The sequence below is a fragment of the Neophocaena asiaeorientalis genome, unplaced genomic scaffold (genome assembly GCF_003031525.2).
Source record: "Neophocaena asiaeorientalis asiaeorientalis breed wild unplaced genomic scaffold, Neophocaena_asiaeorientalis_V1.1 scaffold450, whole genome shotgun sequence".
Taxonomy (NCBI): domain Eukaryota; kingdom Metazoa; phylum Chordata; class Mammalia; order Artiodactyla; family Phocoenidae; genus Neophocaena; species Neophocaena asiaeorientalis.
Window position 1 is genome coordinate 4,570,567 of NW_020175674.1, and position 20,952 is coordinate 4,591,518.

At 39.3% G+C, this 20,952-nt stretch overlaps 1 protein-coding gene across 5 annotated transcripts in view; it reads right to left on the reverse strand.

The window, feature by feature from the left end:
• Positions 1-405: 405 nt before the first annotated feature.
• Positions 406-20,952, reverse strand: part of SDHAF4 (succinate dehydrogenase complex assembly factor 4) — a 23,289-nt gene continuing 2,742 nt past the window's right edge. The window contains exons 2-5 of one of the 5 annotated variants that reach the window (XR_003001342.1): positions 13,910-14,059; positions 3,191-3,321; positions 2,716-2,767; positions 406-1,283 (exon numbers count right to left, since the gene is read on the reverse strand). Coding sequence is in view for 3 of the 5 variants with exons in the window: in XM_024731908.1 (XP_024587676.1) it covers positions 3,212-3,321; positions 13,910-14,059 (260 nt within the window). In the remaining 2 variants the exon portion in view is untranslated. Of the gene's footprint in view, positions 3,322-13,909; positions 14,060-20,952 lie in introns of all 5 variants that reach the window. The other 4 variants (XR_003001343.1, XM_024731908.1, XM_024731909.1 and 1 more) reach the window with 4 other exon arrangements.

Consider the following 20,952-nt stretch of genomic DNA (forward strand, 5'->3'; position numbering starts at 1 on the left):
TTTCTGGGTTAAAGCCTCCCAGCCCTCCTGTCTCCCCTTGGGCTGCACCCTGGCTAGACCTGCCCCACTTCGTCTTCCTTAACCGCTGCCTACCTTTTCTAATCCCATGCCCCTGCAACCCAAGGGGAACTTTTTGCTACTTGTCTCTTATCAACATTAGAAACCGGGCTTCCCCGGTGGCGCAGTGGTTGAGAGTCCGCCTGCCGATGCAGGGGACACGGGTTCGTACCCCGGTCCAGGAAGATCCCACATGCCGCGGAGCAGCTGCGCCCGTGAGCCATGGCCGCTGAGCCTGTGCGTCCGGAGCCTGTGCTCCGCAACGGGAGAGGCCACAACAGTGAGAGGCCCGCGCGCATACCCAAAAAACAAACAACCCCCCCCCCAAAAAAAAAATTAGAAACCTCAGAAGATTCCAAATCTTTTAGTATTTTGGGTGTTTTAAAGAAAAATGCATTACTCTTTTATAAATTCCTAAAAGAATTTGGGGCATTCTTATAGCAGTTTAAGGTTGATTTAGGATTATTTTATCTCGCCTGACGGACCCAGCTGGCCCAATTCTACAATACCGGGCCAGGAAACTGATTACAGGGGACATTGTGAGAAGGAAACAATCCCAGCTTCTGGGCACTGAATGAGACCAGGCTGCAGGTGTCGAAGGAAGGTCAGTCCAGCAGGCTTGACACTGCACCCAAAAATGTCACAGTAAATAGGTGTAGTTCACACACACGCGGTCCCACAGGGAAAGAGACGCGCCATAAAGTAGCAGGAGTGGAATCACGTGCAGACAGAACATGGCAAGAGCGAACCTGCGAGCAGGAACTCAACTTAGTTGTTGATCACTAGGGAGGTGGTACTGGGAAGAATGCCTGCAAGGTAGTGGGGCTTCGTTTCTCCTAAGAAAGACAGGGCAACGGTTTGGCAAAGCAGGTCTGAGAGGAATTTTGTGTACAAATAATGAAGACAAGGATCCAGTTCATCAAACTGCAGGTCTTAAACCAGCCTAGTCACTGCTCCTGAGATTCAAGGCCAATGCCCTAGTAATAGCAGCTCGAATACTGTAACAGGTTCCTGTTGCTGCACAAGACATTACTGCAAACCCAGTGGCTTAAAGCAACAAACATTATTCACAGCTTCCTTGGGTCCGGAGTCTGGGTAGTTGGGTCCTCTGTTCAGGGCCTCACCAGGCTGAAATCAAGGTGTCGGCTGGAGCTGGGATCTCATCTGAGGCTCAGAATCCGCTTGCAATCCCATTCATGTGGTTTGCAGACTTCAGAGGCTTGTGGCTGTAAGAAGACCGAGGTTCTTGTTTTCTTGTTGGCTGTCAGCAGGGGGGCTTTCAGCTCCTGAAAGCTGCCTTCAGGAGCTAGTCCATGGCACTTTCACAACAGAGCATCTTACTTCTTCGAATCCAGCAGGAGAACCTTCCTCCAGTTGGCTACAGTGGATTCTTACATAGGTAACTTGAGCCCCAGAATGACTATTCCATCATCGTTGCCATATAATGTAACTTAATCAAGGGAATGACTATCTCATCGTATTCACATGCACACCAGGGAGAGGGAATCTCGGGGGCCATTGTGGAGTTCTGCTGGATGATTCAAAACTGAGCCTACGTTTGCTGAGTGTTTGTTAAATGCTCAGCACCATGCTGCGATTGGGGGTACAAAACTGAATGAAATCCATCAGGAATATAAGGCAGATAGGGAAGCCCACGGACTAATGGAGGATGCAGAATTGAAAATTAATTCTAAAACAAGTCAGTATGTCTGTAATAGTTGAATGTGGAAATGACACAGAAAAGATAGTCAAGGAAGTGAGGTATAGCTTGATAGGTGTTTTCTAGGCAGAAAGTAAAGAAGAGGGCATTTCAGGCAGAAGGCATGTTTATCTACCAACACGTCTAAGAGGCTGTGAGTAGTGGGGCTTGACTGGGAAGGAGGGGCCTGAACAGATGTAAAGGGTCAGAACAGGAAGGACACAGAACTTAAGACTTCATCATGGACAGGAACCACCAAGGAACTTGTGAAGGGATATTAGTACATTAAGGTCACAGAGACCAAGTTACACAAAGATAAAAAAAACTGACGCCATAAAAATAAGAAAAATTTCAACATAAATAAGCACAAGTGAAAAGCAAAAGTCTCATACAAATTGATAACAAAAGACCAACATCCAACAGAAAATGAGCAAAAGATAAGAAAAAGCAATTAACAGAAGACACAAAAGGCTGATAAACAGAGAGAAAAGTGTTTAACATCACTTGTGATTAAGAAAGTGAAGATTCAAATAGTGAAACATCATTTTCACTACGAAATTGTTAGGATAACAGATATACAAAACATGTATACTTACTTAGATTATTGAAGGACAATACGTCAAAGGGTAAGCAGGTATAGAGGTTTTATAGACAATTCTTGTTTTCTTCTTTATACTGTTTTCTAAATTTCCCCAATGAACTTGTATAAATTCTTAAAATAGTACCTAACATATTCATTTATTTTAAGAGAGAAAAAGCGTCTAATGAGAAACCGCAGTCCCTGTCCACCCAACTTGCCTCCAGAGGCAACTACTTTCAGCTCTTCTAGTGTGCACTGCTCCAGGTGGTTTACATGTATTCACTCATTTAATCTTCTCAACTGTCCTACGAGGTGGAACTAGGATTATCTCCAATTTACACATAAGGATACTGAAGCACAGAGAAGTTAAATAACTTACCAAGGTCACATAAGCTAGTAAGTAGTGGAGCTGGGATCTGAACCCAAGTGATCTGGCTCCAGAGTTAAAGATTTTCTGCTGTTACTGTGGCCTTACCGAACTACAATGCATTACTTAACTCACATTTATAAAGTCACTATTACCTAGCACATGGCAATAAAATCATTTTAAAAAAAAGTTTGTATTTGTATCTTATAGTTTACATTTGTATCTTATAAGCAACTGATTAACTTAAACTGAAACATGATGAAATAAAAGTTTGCAGCTCTAATCATCACTTAAATATCCTAATACATTTAAATTAAAATTAATGTGCTAATACTTCCTCTTTCCTGATTTATAACAGCATATTTTCTTCCAAAGCTATCATATATATTTTTAAACACATTATAGAAATTAGATGACTTAAAGGATATACAGAAAGAAAATAATCAAAAATAAGTTAATTCAGATGTACACAATCAGAAAAAGATACTGAAGTTAACGAATACGTGGCTTAAAAATCAATACAGCGTCCTTTTCGTTCCCAATCTCCATATCGGGTAGGTTCTGGGCCCCTGGGTCCACCTCTTTCTTTGGTAACAGGATTAACATCATCTGGAAATTCTGAAGAAAGACAGAGATGCAAAAAAAAGCAGTCAGTGGAGATGGGAGAAGCATTATGGTCAATTCTGCAGACAAGGCTGCAGAGCTGACAGTTAACAGGCTGCATGCTACTGATGAGGCTACTACTATGCGGTCCTTCAACAAACTCTCCCCAGAGAGTGGTTCCTCTCCCCAGTTTGAGAAATCACTTTAGCACCCAATCTTCATATCCAATCTACTTTATTTCCTGCATTAGTGACTTAGAATTCTCAGAGGACTCTCAGGCCCTCATCTGAGGAGTGGCTGGGTTAGAACAGAAGGAAAGGGGTGCCGAGAATACAGAGTACAAATCCACAGGGTTTGGAAGGTTTTGAAACAAGATTACTTTGAAGATTACTTTGATTCAATGCCTTATTTTTCTTAACAGTGAAGTGGGTACAACCATCATACCTGCCTTACTATCTTGAGAAATAAAAAAAGAAATGCATGTAAAAGGTCTAGCACAGTGCCAGCTACATAAGAATGCTCAAATAATTTTAGCTATGAGTATTAATTTTCCTCATCATACAGTTTTGGCTTCAGCAACTGGTTCCCGGAAACTGCCATTTATGGGCATAACAACTGTTACTATTGTTAACAGTGTATGTTCATAATAGGATTTTCCGTTTTGAGTCAGGCCCAATTCTGAGGACTTTATACATATTAATTCACTTAACCCTCATAATAATCCTTTGGGACAGGAACAATTATTGTTTCCATTTTATAGATGAGGAAGACGAGACTAAGTGATGAAACTGAGTTTGAATTCACACATTCTGGCTGCAGTCTTGCTCTCAGTACATACACTGTACTGATCTGTACACAGGAAGATCAGGAGAGGAACAAGCTATTTGAAAGAATCCCAATTCTTAAACAATGTCTAATCACTCATTCATTTTCTTTGACGTATAGGTGATTTACAATATTGTATTAGTTTCAGGTGTACAGCACAGTGATTCAGTTATTTTTACAGATTATACTCCAGGAAAAGGTATTACAAGATAAAGGCAATAATTCCCTGTGCTATATATCATTGTTGCTTATCCAATTTATACACAGTAGTTTGTACCTCTTAATCCCATACCCCTATCTTGGCCCCCCCTTCCCTCTCCCCACTGGGAACCACTAGTTAGTTTTCTATGCTGTGAGTCTGTTACTGTTTTGCTATAGACACTGTTTATTTTTTAGGTTCCAACATGTAAGTGATAGAGTATTTGTCTTTCTCTGATTTTTTCACTAAGCATAATATTCTTGAGGTCCATCCACACTGTTGCAAATTTCATTCTTTTTAATGGCTGAGTAATATTCCATTGTGTGTGTGTGTGTGTGTGTGTGTGTGTGTGTGTGTGTGTGTATCTTCTTTTTTTTTTGTGGTATGCAGGCCTCTCACTGCTGTGGCCTCTCCCATTGCAGAGCACAGGCTCCAGACATGCAGGCTCAGCGGCCATGGCTCACGGGCCTAGCCACTCCGCGGCATGTGGGATCTTCCCAGACTGGGGCACGAACCTGTGTCCCCTGCATCGGCAGGTGGACTCTCAACGACTGCGCCACCAGGGAAGCCCTGTGTGTATCTTCTTTATCCATTCAACTGTTGGTCGCTTAAGTTGCTTCCATATCTTGGCTATTGTAAATAATGCTGCTATGAACGCTGGGGTGCACGTATCTCTTCAAATTAGTGTTTTCATTTTCTTTGGATATGTACATAGTAGTGGAATTGCTGGGTCATATGGTAGTTCTATTTTCAGTTTTCTGAGGAACCTCCATAATGTTTTCCATATTAGATGCACCAATTTACATTCTCACCAACAGTGTAAGGAGGGTTCCCTTTTAACCATACCCTCTCTAGCATTTATTATTTGTTGACTTTTTGATGATGGCCATTCTGACCAGTGTGAGGTGGTACCCCACTGTAGTTTTGATTTGAAATTCTCTAATAATTAGTGATGTTGAGCATTTTTTCATGTGCCTGTTGGCCATGTGTACGTCTTCTTTGGAAAAATGTCTATTCAGGTCTTCTGCCCATTTTTGGATTGGACTGTTTTTTTATATTGAGTTGTATGAGCTGTTTATATATTTTGGATATTAACCCTGCGTTGGTCATATCGTTTGCAAACATTTTCTCTCATTCACAGGTTGTCTTTTCGTTTTGTCCACGGTTCCTTAGCTGTGCAAAAGTTTTTAAGTTTAATTAGGTCCCATCTGTTTATTTCTTTTGCCTTAGGAGACAGATCCAAAAAAATATTGCTACAATTTATGTCAAAGAGTGTTCTGCCTATGTTCTATTCTATGAGTTTTATGGCTTCAGGTCTTACATTTAGATATTTAGTCCATTGAGTTTATTTTTGTATATGTGTGAGGAAATGTTCTAATCTCATTCTTTTACATGTAGCTGTCCAGTTTTCCCAGCACAACTTACTGAAGAGATTGTCTTCTTCCATTGTATATTCTTGCCTCCTTTGTTGTAGATTAACTGACCAAAGGTTCATGGGTTTACTTCTGGGCTCTCTATTGTGTTCCATTAATCTATGTGTATGTTTTTGTGCCGGTACCATGCTGTTTTGATTACTGTAGCTTTGTAGTATAGTCTGAAGTCTGGGCGCTTGACACCTCCAGATTTGTTCTTTTTCCTCCAGATTGTTTTGGCAATTTGGGGCCTTCTGTGGTTCTATATGAATGTTAGGCTTATTTGTTCTAGTTCTGTGAAAAATGTCATGAGTATTTTGATAGGGATTGCATTTAATCTGGAGATTGCTTTGGGTAGTATGGCCATTTTAACAATATTAATTCTTCCAATCCAAGAGCACAGGATAACCTTCCATTTCTTTTATAAATTTCCTTTATCATTGTTTCATAGTTTTCAGAGTACGGGTCTTTCACCTTTAAGTTTATTCCTAGGTATTGTATTGTTTTTGGTGTGGTTTTAATGGGGATTTTTTTTTCACTTTATCTTTCTGATAGTTCATTATTAGTGTATGTAAAGGAAACATATTTCTGTATATTAATCTTGTATTCTGCAATTTTACAGAATTCATTTATTAGTGCTAATAGTTTTCTGGTGGAGACATTAGGGTTTTCTATATGTAGTATCATGGATCTGCAAATAATGACAGTTTTACTTCTTCCCTTTACATTTGCATACCTATTTATCTTCCTTGTCTGATTGCTGTGGCTAGAACTTCCAATACTATGTTAAATAGAAGGGGCAAAGAGTGGGCATCCCTGTCTTGTTCCTGAGTTAGAAGAAAGGCTTTCAACTTTTACTGCTGAATATGATGTTAGCTGTGGATTTGTCATAAATAGCCTTTATTATGTTGAGATATGTTCCCTCTATACCCACTTCAGTGAGAATTTTATAATGAATGGATAATGAATTTTGTCAAATGGTTTTTCTGCATCTATTGAGATGATCAGTTGGTTTTTATTCTTCCTTTTGTTAATGTGGTGTATCAAATTAATTGATTTGCAAATACTGAACAATCTTTGTGTCCCTGGAATAAATCCAAATTGATCATCATATACAATCCTTTTAATATATTTTTGGATTCAGTTTGCTAATATTCTGCTGAGGATTTTAGAATCTATATTCATCGATATTGACCTGTAATTTTCTTTTTTTGTAGTGTCTTTGTGTGGTTTTGGTATCAGGGTAATTATTGGTGGCCTTGTAGAATGAATTTGAGAGTGTTCCATCCTCTTCAATTTTTTGGAATAGTTTGAGGTGGTTAGGTATTAGTTCTTCTTTATATGTTTGGTAGAATTCTCCTTTGAAGCTGTCTGGTCCTGGACTTTTGTTTGCTGGGAGTTTTTAAATTACAGATTCAACTTTACTACTAGTGATCAGTCTGATCAAGTTGTCTACTTCTTTTTGATTCAGTCTTGACAGGTTGTATGTTTCTAGAAATTTATCCATTTTCTCTAGGTTGTCCAATTCATTGACATATAACTGTTAGTAGTGTTCTCTTATGATTTTTTGTATCTGTGGTTTTTGCTGTTCCTTCTCCTCTTTCATTTCTTATTTTATTTGGGTCTTCTCTCTTTTCTTCTTGGTGATCCTTGCTAAATGTTTACCAATTTTGTTCATCTTTTTAAAAAACCAGCTCTTAGTATTATTGATCTTTTCTATTGTTTTGTTGATCGCTATTTTATTTCCCCTCTGATCTTTATCTCCTTCCTATCACTGACTTTGGGCTTTGTTCTTCTTTTTCTAATTCTTTTAAGTGGCAGGTTAGGTTGTTTACTTGAGATTTTTCTTCTTTCTTGAGAAAGGCCTGTACTGCTATAAACTTCCTTCTTAGAACTACTTTTGCTGCACCCTATAGGTTTTGGAGTGTTGAATTTCCATTTTCTTTGGTCTTGAGGTATTTTCTGATTTCCTCTTTGATTTCTTCATTCACCCATTGGTTTTTTAGTAGCATGTTGTTTTAGTCTCTAAGTATTTGTTCTTTTCCCATTTTTCTTTTTGTAATTGATTTCTAGTTTTATACTGCTACGGTCGGAAAAAATGTTTGATATAATTTCTACCTTCTCACATTTTTTTGAGACTTGTTTTATGGCCTAGCATGTGATCTATCCTGGAGAATGTTCCATGTGCACTTGAATATAATGTGTATTCTGTTGTTTTTGGATGTAATGTTCTGTATATATCTGTTAAGTCCAAGAGGTCTATTGTGTCATTTAAGACCAGTGTTGCCTTATCGATTTTCTGTCTGGATGATTTGCGCATTAATGGAAGTGTGGTGTTAAAGTGCCCTACTATTATTGTGAATTTCTCCCTTTTTGTCTGTTAGTATTTGCTTTATATATTTAGGTGCTCCTGTTTCAAGTATTTATGTTAATGATAACATCCTCTTCTTGTATTGATCCCTTTACCATTATATAATGTCCTTCTCTGTCTTTTGTTACAGTCTTTGTTTAAAGTCTACTTTATCTGATATGAGTATTGCTACCCCCACTTTCTTGTCATTTCTGTTTGCAAGAAATAACTTTTTCCATCTCCTCACTTTGTCTGTGTCTTTGGTTCTGAAGTGAGTCTCTTGTAGGCAGCAAATAGAAGGGCCTCATCACCCTATGTCTTTTGATTTGATTATTTAGTCCTTTGACATTTAATTTCTGATAGGTATGTAGTTAATGCCATTTTATGTTTCCTAGTTGTTTTTCTATTTCTTTGTTCATTTCTTCTTTTCGTTTCTTCTCTTGTGGTTTGATGATTTTCTTTAGTAGTATGCTTGTATTCTTTTTAGTTTTATCTACTGTAGTTTTGATTTGTGATTACCATGGGATTCATATATGTTGACCTGTAACTATATCTACTTGGTTTGAACTGATAGTCATTTAAGTTCAGATGCATTTGAAAAGATCTACAGTTTTTACGCCTCTCCCCTACATTTTATGTTTTTGATGTCATATTTTAGATCTTCATGTTTATCTCTTAACTGTTTATTGTAGTTACAGTTGCTTCTACAATTTTTTTTAAGTTCATCTCTTTCTTTTTAATTCCTTGCCAAACAGTCAGTAACAACCAACAGATATTATTAAGGTTCTGTTTTCCAGCCCTTCCCTTACAGCTACAAGTTCATTAGGTATGTGGGGTCTATGTCACAGGTCACTGCAGGCAACAGTTAACCAAATGCTTTTACAATTTTTTGTTTTTAATCTTTGTACTGGCTTATTTAAGTGGTTGATCCTCAGTCCTTACTATACATTTGCCTTTCCTATCAGGATTCCCCTTTCCTACAGCTTATTTCTTTTCCACTCAGAGAAGTCCCTTCAACATTTCTTTTAAGGTAAGTTTAGTATTGATGAACTCTTAGCTTTTGCTTATCTGAGACGCCCTTTATCACTCCTTCTATTTTAATGATAATCTTGCTGAATAGAGTACCCTAGGTTGCAGGTTTTCCCTTTCGGGACTTTGAATATATCGTGCTGCTCCCTTCTGGCCTGTAAAGTTTCTGCAGAGAAATCAGGTGACAGACTTATAGGGACTTCCTTGTGTATGACACTGTTTTTCTCTTGCTGCCTTCAGAATTCGAACTTTTGCCATTTCAATTATGATATGTCTTGGTGTGCATCTGTTTGGGTTCATCTTGTTTGGACCCTCTTCCTGTACTTCGATATCTGTTTCTTTCTTCAGATTGTGGAAGTTTTCAGTCACAATTTCCTCAAATACAATTTCAATTCCCTTCTCTCTCTCTCTCCTCCTTCTGGGCTCCTTATATGTTATCCCAGAGATCTCTTAGACTGTTTTCATTTTTTAAAACTGCCTTTCTTGGGCTTCCCTGGCGGCGCAGTGGTTGAGAGTCCGCCTGCTGACATGGGACACGGGTTCGTGCCCCGGTCTGGGAAGATCCCACATGCTGCGGAGCGGCTGGGCTGGTGAGCCATGGCCACTAAGCCTGCGCGTCCAGAGCCTGTGCTCCGCAGCGGGAGAGGCCACAACACTGAGAGGCCTGTGTATCGCAAAAAAAACAACAAAAAAAAAAACAAACCCCCCCCCCCCACAAAAAAACCCTGCCTTTCTTTTTGCTGTTCTGATGGGGTGATGTGCATTCTATCTTCCAGATCACTTATGCGTTCTTCTGTGTCATTTAGCCGGTTATTCATTCCTTCTAGTGTGTTTTTTACTTCAACTATTGAATTCTTCATTTCTGATTGGGTCTTTTTTTTATATTTTCTAGTTCCTTGTTAAAAACATTGCTGTGTAGATGTATTCTTCCCCCTAATTCAGTTAACATTCTTATAACCAATGCTTTGAATTCTTTATCTAGTCACCTGTTTCATTAGTAGTTTTTTCAGGGGTTTTCTACTGCTCTTTCAATTGAGAGGAGTTCCTCTGCCTTTTCATTTTGCTTAACTTTTCCTGCCTCTGTGAATTTAGGTGAAAGTTACCTCGAAGGAGTGTTCTTATGTAGGAGTGCCCCTATACAGACTGCGTGTGCCCAATGCCTTTTGTGGGAGAACTGAATTTGACATGGACGCAAATCATGTCTTTCCTCAGGGTGTGCTGACAGCTATCTCCTTGGTAGGAGGTGGGCCTGCTGGTGGAGGGGCTAGAGCTGGAGCCAGGTGTGGGGCAGGACTTCCCCTCTGCTAGGTGGCTGTCACTGTCCTATCAGGGGTGGGGTCTGATCCCAGGCTGCTGGAGCAGAAGCCCTGAGGGTCAGGCATGAGCTGGCTCTGTTCCCATTAGGTGGGTCTTTTCCTCTCTCCTTGCCCCAGAGCAGGAAGTGCTGAAGTGAGTGGGGCCTGTGTGGGCTCTCCGCTCATGTCAGCCTCAGACAGAGGTCTGAGCTGTCTCTGCTTCACTGCCTGTTCAGGTGCACATATTTGTTTCCCATGCTCCACTCAGATGCAGCCTCGGTTCACGTCCACTTTGACCCTCTCAGCTGATCACTGCCCCCAGCCCCTGTCACCTCCATCTGGCTGTGGAGCCGCACTGCAGAGCTGCGGGGGGCCCGTGTGGACTCTCGGCGTGTACCAGGAGTGAGCTGTGGCAGGCCAGCTGCTGTCAGAGGTCTGGGCTGCTTCTGCTGTGCCACTTGAGTAAGTGCCGACAATGGCTGCCGCTACCCCTCCCAGGCTCCACCCTGGGGCTGGGTCACCGCTGTGTCCCGCGGCTGAGTCTTCTTCCTGGTAGTGGCTGCCCCAGAATGCAATGAGTGGGACCAGAGAGTTGGCTTGGCTTGGGGCTGGGGTGCATGATGAGGCAGCCGCAGGACTTGGCAGCTGCTGGAGCAGACCTCTCTCTGCCCTGCCTTTGGGCCAAGCCTGTGTGCGCCCTCCTCACAAGCGGAGTCCAGGTCCCTCTGCCCTCCTGGGAGTCCCAGTTGCCCTCCAACCAGCCAAGGGAGCTCGTCTCCCCTGTGGAGGACGCCAGGACTAGGGCACCCAATCTGTGGTTCTCAGCACTCACTGCCCATGGTGGGTCTCCACCATGGATTCTCCATTTTCTTCTGAGTCCTCTCCCAGGGGCACAGGTCCTGACCTGATCACTTTTCTTCCCTTCCTACCCAATTATGTGTGGATATTTTTTTACAGTCTTGATTGTACCAGGGTCTTTCTGCTAGTTTCCAGTGAAATTGTTCCATATGTAGATATTTTTTTTGTTGTTTTCTTCTTTGCAATACACGGGCCTCTCACTGTCGTGGCCTCTCCCGTTGCGGAGCACAGGCTCCAGACGCGCAGGCTCAGCGGCCATGGCTCACTGGCCCAGCCGCTCCACAGCATGTGGGATCTTCCCGGACCAGGGCATGAACCCGTGTCCCCTGCATTGGCAGGCGGACTCTCAACCACTGTGCCACCAGGGAAGCCCCTTTGCCCATTTTTGAATTGGGTTGTTTTCGTTGTTGTTGAATTGTAGGAGTTCTTTATTCTGGACATTAATTCTTTTCAAATATATGATTTACAAATATTTTCCCCCATTCTGTAGGTTATTTTTCTCACTTTCTTGATAATGTTCTCATAGGAACAAAATTTCTTAATTTTGTTGATATCTTACTTATCTATTTTTACATTTGTTGCTTGTGCTTTTGGTGTCATATGCATGAAATCATTGTCAAATCCAGGGACATGAAGAGTCTGTCCAATTTTCTTCTAAGAGTTTTACAGTCTTCCCTCTTAAGTTTAGGTCTTTGACATATTTAGAATTAGTTTTTGAATATGGTGTAAGGTAAGGGGTCCAATTTCATTCTTTTACATGTGGATATCCTGTTTTCTCAGCACCACTTATTGAAAAGACTGTCCTTTTCGCCATTGAATGGTATTGGCAACCATGTCAAAAATCAATTAAGCATATATGTGAGTGTTTATTTCTGAGACTGCTGCTTTTGTGTGAGACATCTTAAGGAAATACTTCCTCTCAGATTTTTACGCTTAGCTAAAACCTTTGAAGAAGAATTTTACCTCTAGATTAATGGCAACTTTTTAAAAGCCTCCATCACCTTGGCTGGTTGATCTGGTTATGAGATTGGACTTGGTAGAGTGCTATAATCTGAAATATTTAATGAATGAGCAAACCCCCAACGCTTTTATATTCTAGGCAGAATTCCAGACACAGGTCCCTGTATCCTCTACTGGTATCTTCTTGCCTACGATGCTTCACTTCATAGATGGGTTAGCACTCATGAGACTGGAAAAACCAGACAAGCAGGGCAGCCTTGCCAAAGTTTCAAAGTGGTATGTTTACATTTATGCTGTATGAAATGCTATTTTTTGAATAGCTAATATCTGCACATTTTCCACAATTAAAAGGTACAAAAGGATATAGCATGAAAATAAAGTAGTACTTAAAAAAAAAAAAGCTTTAAGACATGAAACAAATTTTATATATACTGAATACAAAATAATGTTTAGTCTATCATCCCTTCTCCCGCCCAAAAACCTCTTTATTCTCCAAAACATCCCCTTCTCTTTCCCCAGCCATGTAGTTACAGTGAGAACAACCACATTTTCACCTATGACCCAGGCCACTGGCCACTGGTTGATTTGGCTGTGGACATCTGATCCAAGGAAGGCCAAGGAGCTCTCTTCTTAAGGAATCTGAAATCAGGACTAAGAAACTGTATTTTCAGTCTTGTTGTTCTCTTGAACTGAGTAGCTGCTAGGAGCAGTTACTTTCTGCCCAGTGGACTCAGAAGGGAGTATGGAGACAGAAAACAATGAAGAGTAGGTACCAAAGACAAGAGAAGGAAGAACACCCTGGTTTCCATACAGTGTTTAGTCCTGAGGTCCCAGTCTTCTTCTAAGGCCCAGCAGCATTACTGCCCTAGGGAGCCTCACTTGTTCCCTGTACCTTAATAACAGCATACCCTACCCTTCTGCTTAAGTCTGTTCAAGTAAGTTTCTGTTATTTGCATCTTAATTCATCTATTTTGCCATGCGAATAATGGGGTGTAATAAATAAATTAATCAAACATAATCAATCACTGCCAGGGACCTGGAAATCTTTTTTTTAACCCATACATACTGACAGTCAATTCAGTAAGTCCCCTACATACGAACCTTCATGTCGCAAACTTTCAAAGATATGAACGTGCATTCCATCAACATCAGGGGTGAGTGAAAGTGCAGCTTGCCCTCTGTCTCCTATTGCTGACAGTCCCTCAGCTCTACCATCTCCTACCTCCTCTCAATCCTGCAGTCAGTAAGTCTTCTTGCCTGTTCACTCAATGCCAGCCCCTGTGTGCCAGCTGTTGTATTGCACTACTGTACTTTCCAAGGGACTGTACTGTAAGATTAAAAATGTTTTCTTTGTTTTTTATGTATTATTTGTGTGAAAAGTATTATAAACCTATTACAGTACAGTACTATATAGCCGATCGTGTTAGTTGGGTACCAAGGCTAACTCTGTTGGACTTACGAACAAATTGGACTTACGAATGTGCTCTAGGAACAGAACTCGTTTGTATATAGAGGACTTACTGTATGGTAATTTTATTCATTGTTGAAATATTCTTTATTACTGTCAATGAAGAATTATAAATAATAACATGCTTCCTTCCTTTCATTTGCTTCTCAATGACAGAAACACTTTCTTTGAGACCAAAAATTAAGAGAGGAGGTTTACTCTACTCACTTGTCAGTGGTTCTTTCTCTAAATTGGAATCTTCTGGTGCATCAAAACGACCTTCTGGTAACTTTGGCTTCTTAAGGGGTTGTTTGATGGGTTTGGATTTTTCTCCTTGAGAACTTATTTTCCTCAAAGAATGACACAGAATGGGTGATCCTAGCAGAGTGAAGACAGTGAAAAAATAGGAGCTGTTCATTTATTCTACTTCAAAATGTAACACTTTTACTTACTTGTGTTAAGCTTATACATTCACAGTTATCAAAATTTAAAAGTACAGAAGGACACACAGTGACAACCCTTCCCTCTGCCCCTATCTTTGAGACGGCCAGTTCCTTTCCTTGGAGGCAACCAATGCTATCAGTTTGAAAAGAAGAGCTTTGAAATGAGTTAGTTAACCATTATCAAAATTGCAAAAACAGATATAAAATGTGGATTCCTGGGACTTCCCTGGTGGCGCAGTTGTTAAGAATCCGCCTGCCAATGCAGGGGACACAGGTTCGAGCCCTGGTCCAGGAAGATACCACATGCCGCAGAGCAACTAAGCCCATGTGCCACAACTACTGAGCCTGCACTCTAGAGACCACGCACCACAACTACTGAGGCCTGCGCGCCTAGAGCCTGTGCTCTGCAACGAGACACCACCATGATGAGAAGTCCGCACACCGTAACAAAGAGTAGCCCTCGCTCGCCGCAACTAGAGAAAGCCTGTGCACAGCAATGAAGACTCAACAAGGCAAAAAATAAATAATAAATTTATTTAAAAAACATTAAATAATAAAATAAAATAAAATAAAATATGGATTCCTGTCTGAAGCAACGCCAAAAATACCAGGAATCAGATCATTAAGAGTATCTAAGTAGTAGGAACTTTTCAATGACAATATTTACTATTTAAATCTCTGTAAGGCACTGTATTTAGTATTCTTATATTTAAATCCTAATCATGCCCCTCTTTTTCTGCCAATTAAACATCTTAAACTGTATTGGGCACCTGCAATTTATAAATGAGCTCACTTTCTAGGTTACAATGAGAAAGGTAAGCTTTCAGTATTATGAAAGTTATCCAACCCTTGTTGAGATAATGTTCAGTAAGGGCAAAACCACTCTGAAAAATGACCTCAGGGTTGGGGTCTTCAACTTCCTGAAGGAAGAGCTTTAGAGGCAGACAGAGGTGGGTACCAGTTCTGGTCACACCACTGCGGCAGGCACAGTAATGGCCCCCAAAGAGGGTGAGAACCTAATATCTGGTAACTATGTGTAAGCTAGGTCACATGGTGAAGGAGAATTAGGTAAGAGATGGAACTGAAGTTGCTCATCAGATGACCCTGAACTAGGTAGACTGTCCTGGATTACCTGGGTGGGTCCACTGTCGTCACAGGGGTTCTTAAAAGGGGAAGAGAGAACTGGAAGAGAGAACCAGAGAGGTGGCAGTGAGAGACAGACTTGATGATGTTGCTGGCTCTAAAGATGGAGGAAAGGGCCACCAAGTCCAGGAACTTGGGCAGCCGCTGGAAGATGGAAAAGGGAGGAAACAGATTCTCCCCTAGAGCACCCAGAAGAAACACAACCCTAACACCTTGGTTTCAGCATAGAGAGACCCATTTCAGACTTCTCACCTCTGGAACTGTAAGGATTTTTAAGCCACTAAGTTTGTGGTAATTTGTTACACCAGCAATAAGAAACTAAAACAAATACTTACTAGTTGTTTGACCTTTGTCAAGTTATTTACCCTTTCTAAATCCATTTCTTCCCCTCTAAATTGAATATAACAGTATCTACCTCATGAGCTTACTAAATAGATTAAACTGGACAATTCAGGCAAAGCACTCAGCACAGTGACAGACTGTATCTATTATTGTTATTATAGAATTATCTGGAAGCTCCTGATAGCATTACATGTAGTTAGGATTTTCTTTCACTACATGTATTTTATTCATATTCCAACAATGACTACATCACCCTACCCCCGCTTTAAAAAATTATATATATATACACACACACACAAATATATATGCACAAGTATTTGTATGTATATATGTCTCCATGTATATATATATATATACACCCTCCACAGCCAATTTGGAATTTACATTGACATGTTTGTAAGATTACATAAAGTTAACATTACATACAAACTGCATTAACAATTTCAAAATAGTACATCAGGCTGTTAATTTGCACGTCCACTGCATATATCTCAGTGTCTAGCAACACTGTTGATTGTCTGAATGTCCAACTGTAATGCAGATTAGTCTTCAGCCAACAAAATTCAAGGATTAAGAAAATATACAACTGAATGTATTAAGAAAGCTACAACGACTTACAGAATTAATATAGACTTCTCCCATCTAAATACTCACTTACATAAAATACTTCACATTTATGATACTAATTGGCTGAGAAGAATCTGTGAATCAATAAAAATTTCTATACATATTAAAATAAAAACACTTACCTAAAATTTTAATGTATTTATTGAGTTAGACTACAGACCATTTTGCCTTCAAACTTCCACTTCAATATTTAAGGGCATATTTTACTTTTAATTATGTCCTCAAAATAATACTTAGTTAAGCATGCACTAAAAATCAAAAGAGAAAAACCTGCAAAAAAATATCCTGTAAAGCTGCATTTATTTTTATTAAGAAACTATATGGGGGCTTCCCTGGTGGTGCAGTGGTTAAGAATCCACCTGACAATGCAGGGGGCATGGGTTTGAGCACGGGACCAGGAAGATCCCACATGCCGTGGAGCAACTAAGCCCGTGCACCACAACTACTGAGCCTGTGCTCTAGAGTCCGCGAGGCACAACTACTGAGACTGCATGCCTCAACTACTGAAGCCCAAACGCCTAGAGCCCGTGCTCTGCAACAAAAGAAGCCACAGCAATGAGAAGCCTGTGCAGCGCAACAAACAGCAGGCCCCGCTCACAGCAAGTAGAGAAAGCCCTGCGTGCAGCAACGAAGACCCAACGCAGCCAAAAATAAAAATAAATAAATTTATTTTTTTAAAAAAGAAATTATACGGGTAACAGAAATATGAGTTTCTGATCATACTAATATATTTCATATAATAATCTGTTCTTCGTTTTTTGTGGTTGACTATTTAGAAAAATATTATATTGAAAATGTTGGTGAATATAAACCATGCACAACTGAAAGACATTCTAGGTCCCAAATCACACGGATGTCCATGCTTGCCACTATTATTCAACATAGTTTTGGAAGTCCTAGCCACGGCAATCAGAGAAGAAAAAGAAATAAGTGGAATACAAATTGGAAAAGAAGAAGTAACACTGTCACTGTTTGCAGATGACATGATACTATACATAGAGAATCCTAAAGATGTCACCAGAAAACTACTAGAGCTAATCAATGAATTTGGTAAAGTTGCAGGATACAAATTTAATGCACAGAAATCTCTTGCATTCCTATACACTAAGAACGAAAGATCAGAAAGAGAAATTAAGGAAACAATCCCATTCACCACTGCAACAAAAAGAATAAAATACCTAGGAATAAATCTACCTAAGGAGGTAAATGACCTGTACTCAGAAAACTGTAAGACACTAGTAAGTCGGAAAGAGAAAAACAAATATCGTACATTAATGCATATATGTGGAACCTAGGAAAATGGTACAGATCAACTGGTTTGCAGGGCAGAAATAGAGACACAGATGTAGAGAACAAACGTATGGACACCAAGGGGGAGAAGTGGCAGGGGTGGTGGTGGTGGTGGTATGAATCAGGAGATTGGGATTGACATATATACACTAATATGTATAAAACAGATAACTAATAAGAACCTGCTGTATAAAAAATAAATAAAATTATATTAAAAAGAAAAGCAAAAAAACACGTGGACACAAAGTAAAATGAAGAACCCAATATTAAAGGAAGATCTAAAAAAGCAGTCAGATCAAAGACATATTACTAGTAAAGGAATAAAAATTAGACAGATGACTTCCCATTAGCTATAATGAAAGCCAGAAGAGAGAGAGCTGTGAGAAAATGATGCAGCCATTGAAACTACTTTCAAGAACAGGAGAGAAATAAAACCATATTTTCAGATTAAAAATAAAATATATATTAAAAAAAAACACAGAACTTTATCACAAGACTGTCACCAAAGGGAACTTCTAAACAATGTACTTTAAGAAACTGATCCAAGGACTTCCCTGGTGGTGCAGTGGTTGAGAATCCACCTGCCAATGCAGGGGACACAGGTTTGAGCTCTGGTCTGGGAAGATCCCACATGCCACAGAGTAACTAAGCCCGTGCGCCACAACTACTGAGCCTGCACTCTAGAGCCCATGCACCTAGAGTCCATGCTCTGCAACAAGAGGAGCCACAGCAATGAGAAGCCCAGGCACCACACTGAAGAGAAGCCCCCGCTCGATGCAACTAGAGAAAGCCTGCACGCAGCAACGAAGACCCAATGCAGCAAAAATAAATAAATAAAAATTTAAAAAGTTGTTAAAAGAGTAAATCCTAAGTGTTCTTATCACGAAGAAAATAAATTTATAAAAAGAAAGTGATCAAAAAAGTGTGAGATAAAATAGAAGATAAAAGTTTTATATATTGACTGCATAAAAGTGCAATAACAGTATTGATTTGTGTTACTACACAATTCCACCTAACGTACACACAACAAACACACAAACACACACACCCCTAAAAGGCTGAACAACAGAAGTGGAGGGTGAGTGAATTCAAAGCATTTTTAAGCTTTGTTCTGTTTAGGAGGAGAATAAAGATATTAATTAACTTTCAACTTCCTTAAGCATGCATTTAGATTTCAAGGGTAACCAATAAAAAGCAGTGTGTATCTTCCAAAGCAGTGTGTATCTTCATTTTTTTCCTGTTTTTCCAGCAGAGGAAACAAATGAAAAAAGCAAACACTGAATTCAAAGTATGACAAATAGAAGGTGTGAAAAATAAGATGGTAGAAATAAAGCCAATTTTATCAGTAACTATAACTGTAAATTGACTGAACTCTCCAGTTAAAAGGTATGCTGTTGGACTTCAAAATAAAAACTCACCAAAATCTAGCCATATGCTGTTTATATGAAGAGAACCACTACCATGGTTCAAAAAAAAAAAAAGGACCAATGTTATGGATGGAAGGTTTGTGCCCAACCCCCCCCCCCACATTCATATGCTGAAATTCTAACCCCTGATGTGATGATATTAGGAGGTGGGGCCTTTGGAAGGCAAAGATCCTTGATCATGAGGGTGGAGCCCTCATAGTGGATTAGTGCCCTTATAAGAAAGGCTATGAGAGCTTGCAGGGTCCTTCTGCTGTCTGCCACATGAGGATACAACAAGAAGACAGCCATCTGTGAACCAGAAAGCAGGCTCACACCAGAGACCAGATGTGCTGGCACCTTGATCTTGGACTTTCCAGCCTCCAGATCTGTGAAAAACAAATGTTTGATGTTTAAGCCACCCAGTCTACGGTACTTTGTTATTGCAGCCTGAGCTAAGACATGTGAGATGCACCATTTCCACATCTTCTAAAAAAAAAAAAGGGGAACCCACAGAAAATGGAAAGAAAATAAAAACAGTAAGAGAAGAAAATAATAACATAAATAAAAGACATAAAACTAAGAGGATCAACAAAACCAAAAGTTGGTTCTCTTAAAAGACTAAAACTATTGTGAAGTCTTTGGTAAAGCTAATATGAAAACAACAACAAAAACAAAAACACCCAAAAAAACCAAGAGAAGGTAAAATATATAATATGAGTAAAAGAGGAGTACATAGCTACATAGAACAAAAGTTTTTTAAAAACCCCAAACCAGGAACTTTATGCCTATATATTTAAAGTATACAAAATGAACAATTTTCTCAAAAAATTTAACTTATCAAAACTGACTTTAGAAGAGAAAATCTGGTAAATACCACAATAATCATTACAAAAATAACCAATAATTTAAAATCTTCCCTCAAAGAAAAGGGCAGGTCTAGACAGTTTTGTAGGCAATCTGTAGCAGACACTCAAGGAACAGAGTATTTCAATCTTAAAAAAAAAAAAATCTAATATAGAAGAGAAAAGGATGAGAAGACTCTGAATTCATTGTAAGAGGCTAGAATAACTTTAATTTCAAAACCAGAAAAGGAAATTCCAAGACAGGAAAATTACAGGCCAACTTCTAAACAAAATATTAGCATACCAAACCCAACACTAAATTAATAATATAATCAACCTGATCAATCTGAATATTTTCTAGAAATGCAAGAGTGATTCAGCACTAGAAAAATTTATAATTCACCAACCCACCATATTAAAGGAGAAAAGTGAATTAACAAACAAGATGAAGAAAAATGAATTAGTAAATTTCAAGATTTATTCTGTCTTAAAAAACAGACAACTACATAAACAAAAAACCCCCCAAATCCTTCTGGAAATGGCAAGGGACTTCATTAACCTAATAAAGGGCACACCTACAGCTAATATTACATGATGAAATATGAACATATTTCCTTTACAATTATGAACAAGTACGCCTATCACCACTTTTACTCAACTTGGTACTGGAAATCTGAGCAAGGACAGAGAAACAAGAGAAAAGAAAAAGATATAAAGATTAGAAAGGGAGAACTAGATTTTCATTACTTGCAGGCAATATTTGTGTCTACCTAGCACCGCCCCACCAAAATCTGCAAATAAATTATTTAAATTAATAAAGTAATTTAGCCAGGTTACTGGACACAAAATCAATAAATAAGTCAACTGTGTTTCTATACATAAGCAGCAATCAGAAAATGATAATCTTAAAAAATATTGAGCAGTTGTAACCAAACCCCAACAGGAACTTTTTTTTTAAGAATTTTATATGGAAAGCAGATATCCAAGAATAGCCAAGACACTTCTGAAAAACAAGATGAAAGGACTTATTCTACTAAATATCAAGAGTTGTTACAAAGGCATGGTCATTAAGATAGGTGTTACATCACAGGAACAGACAAATAGATCAATGGAACTGAAGAGAGCCAAGAAATAAACCCGCGTGCATATGCATATGTAAACTTGATTTATGACAGGGG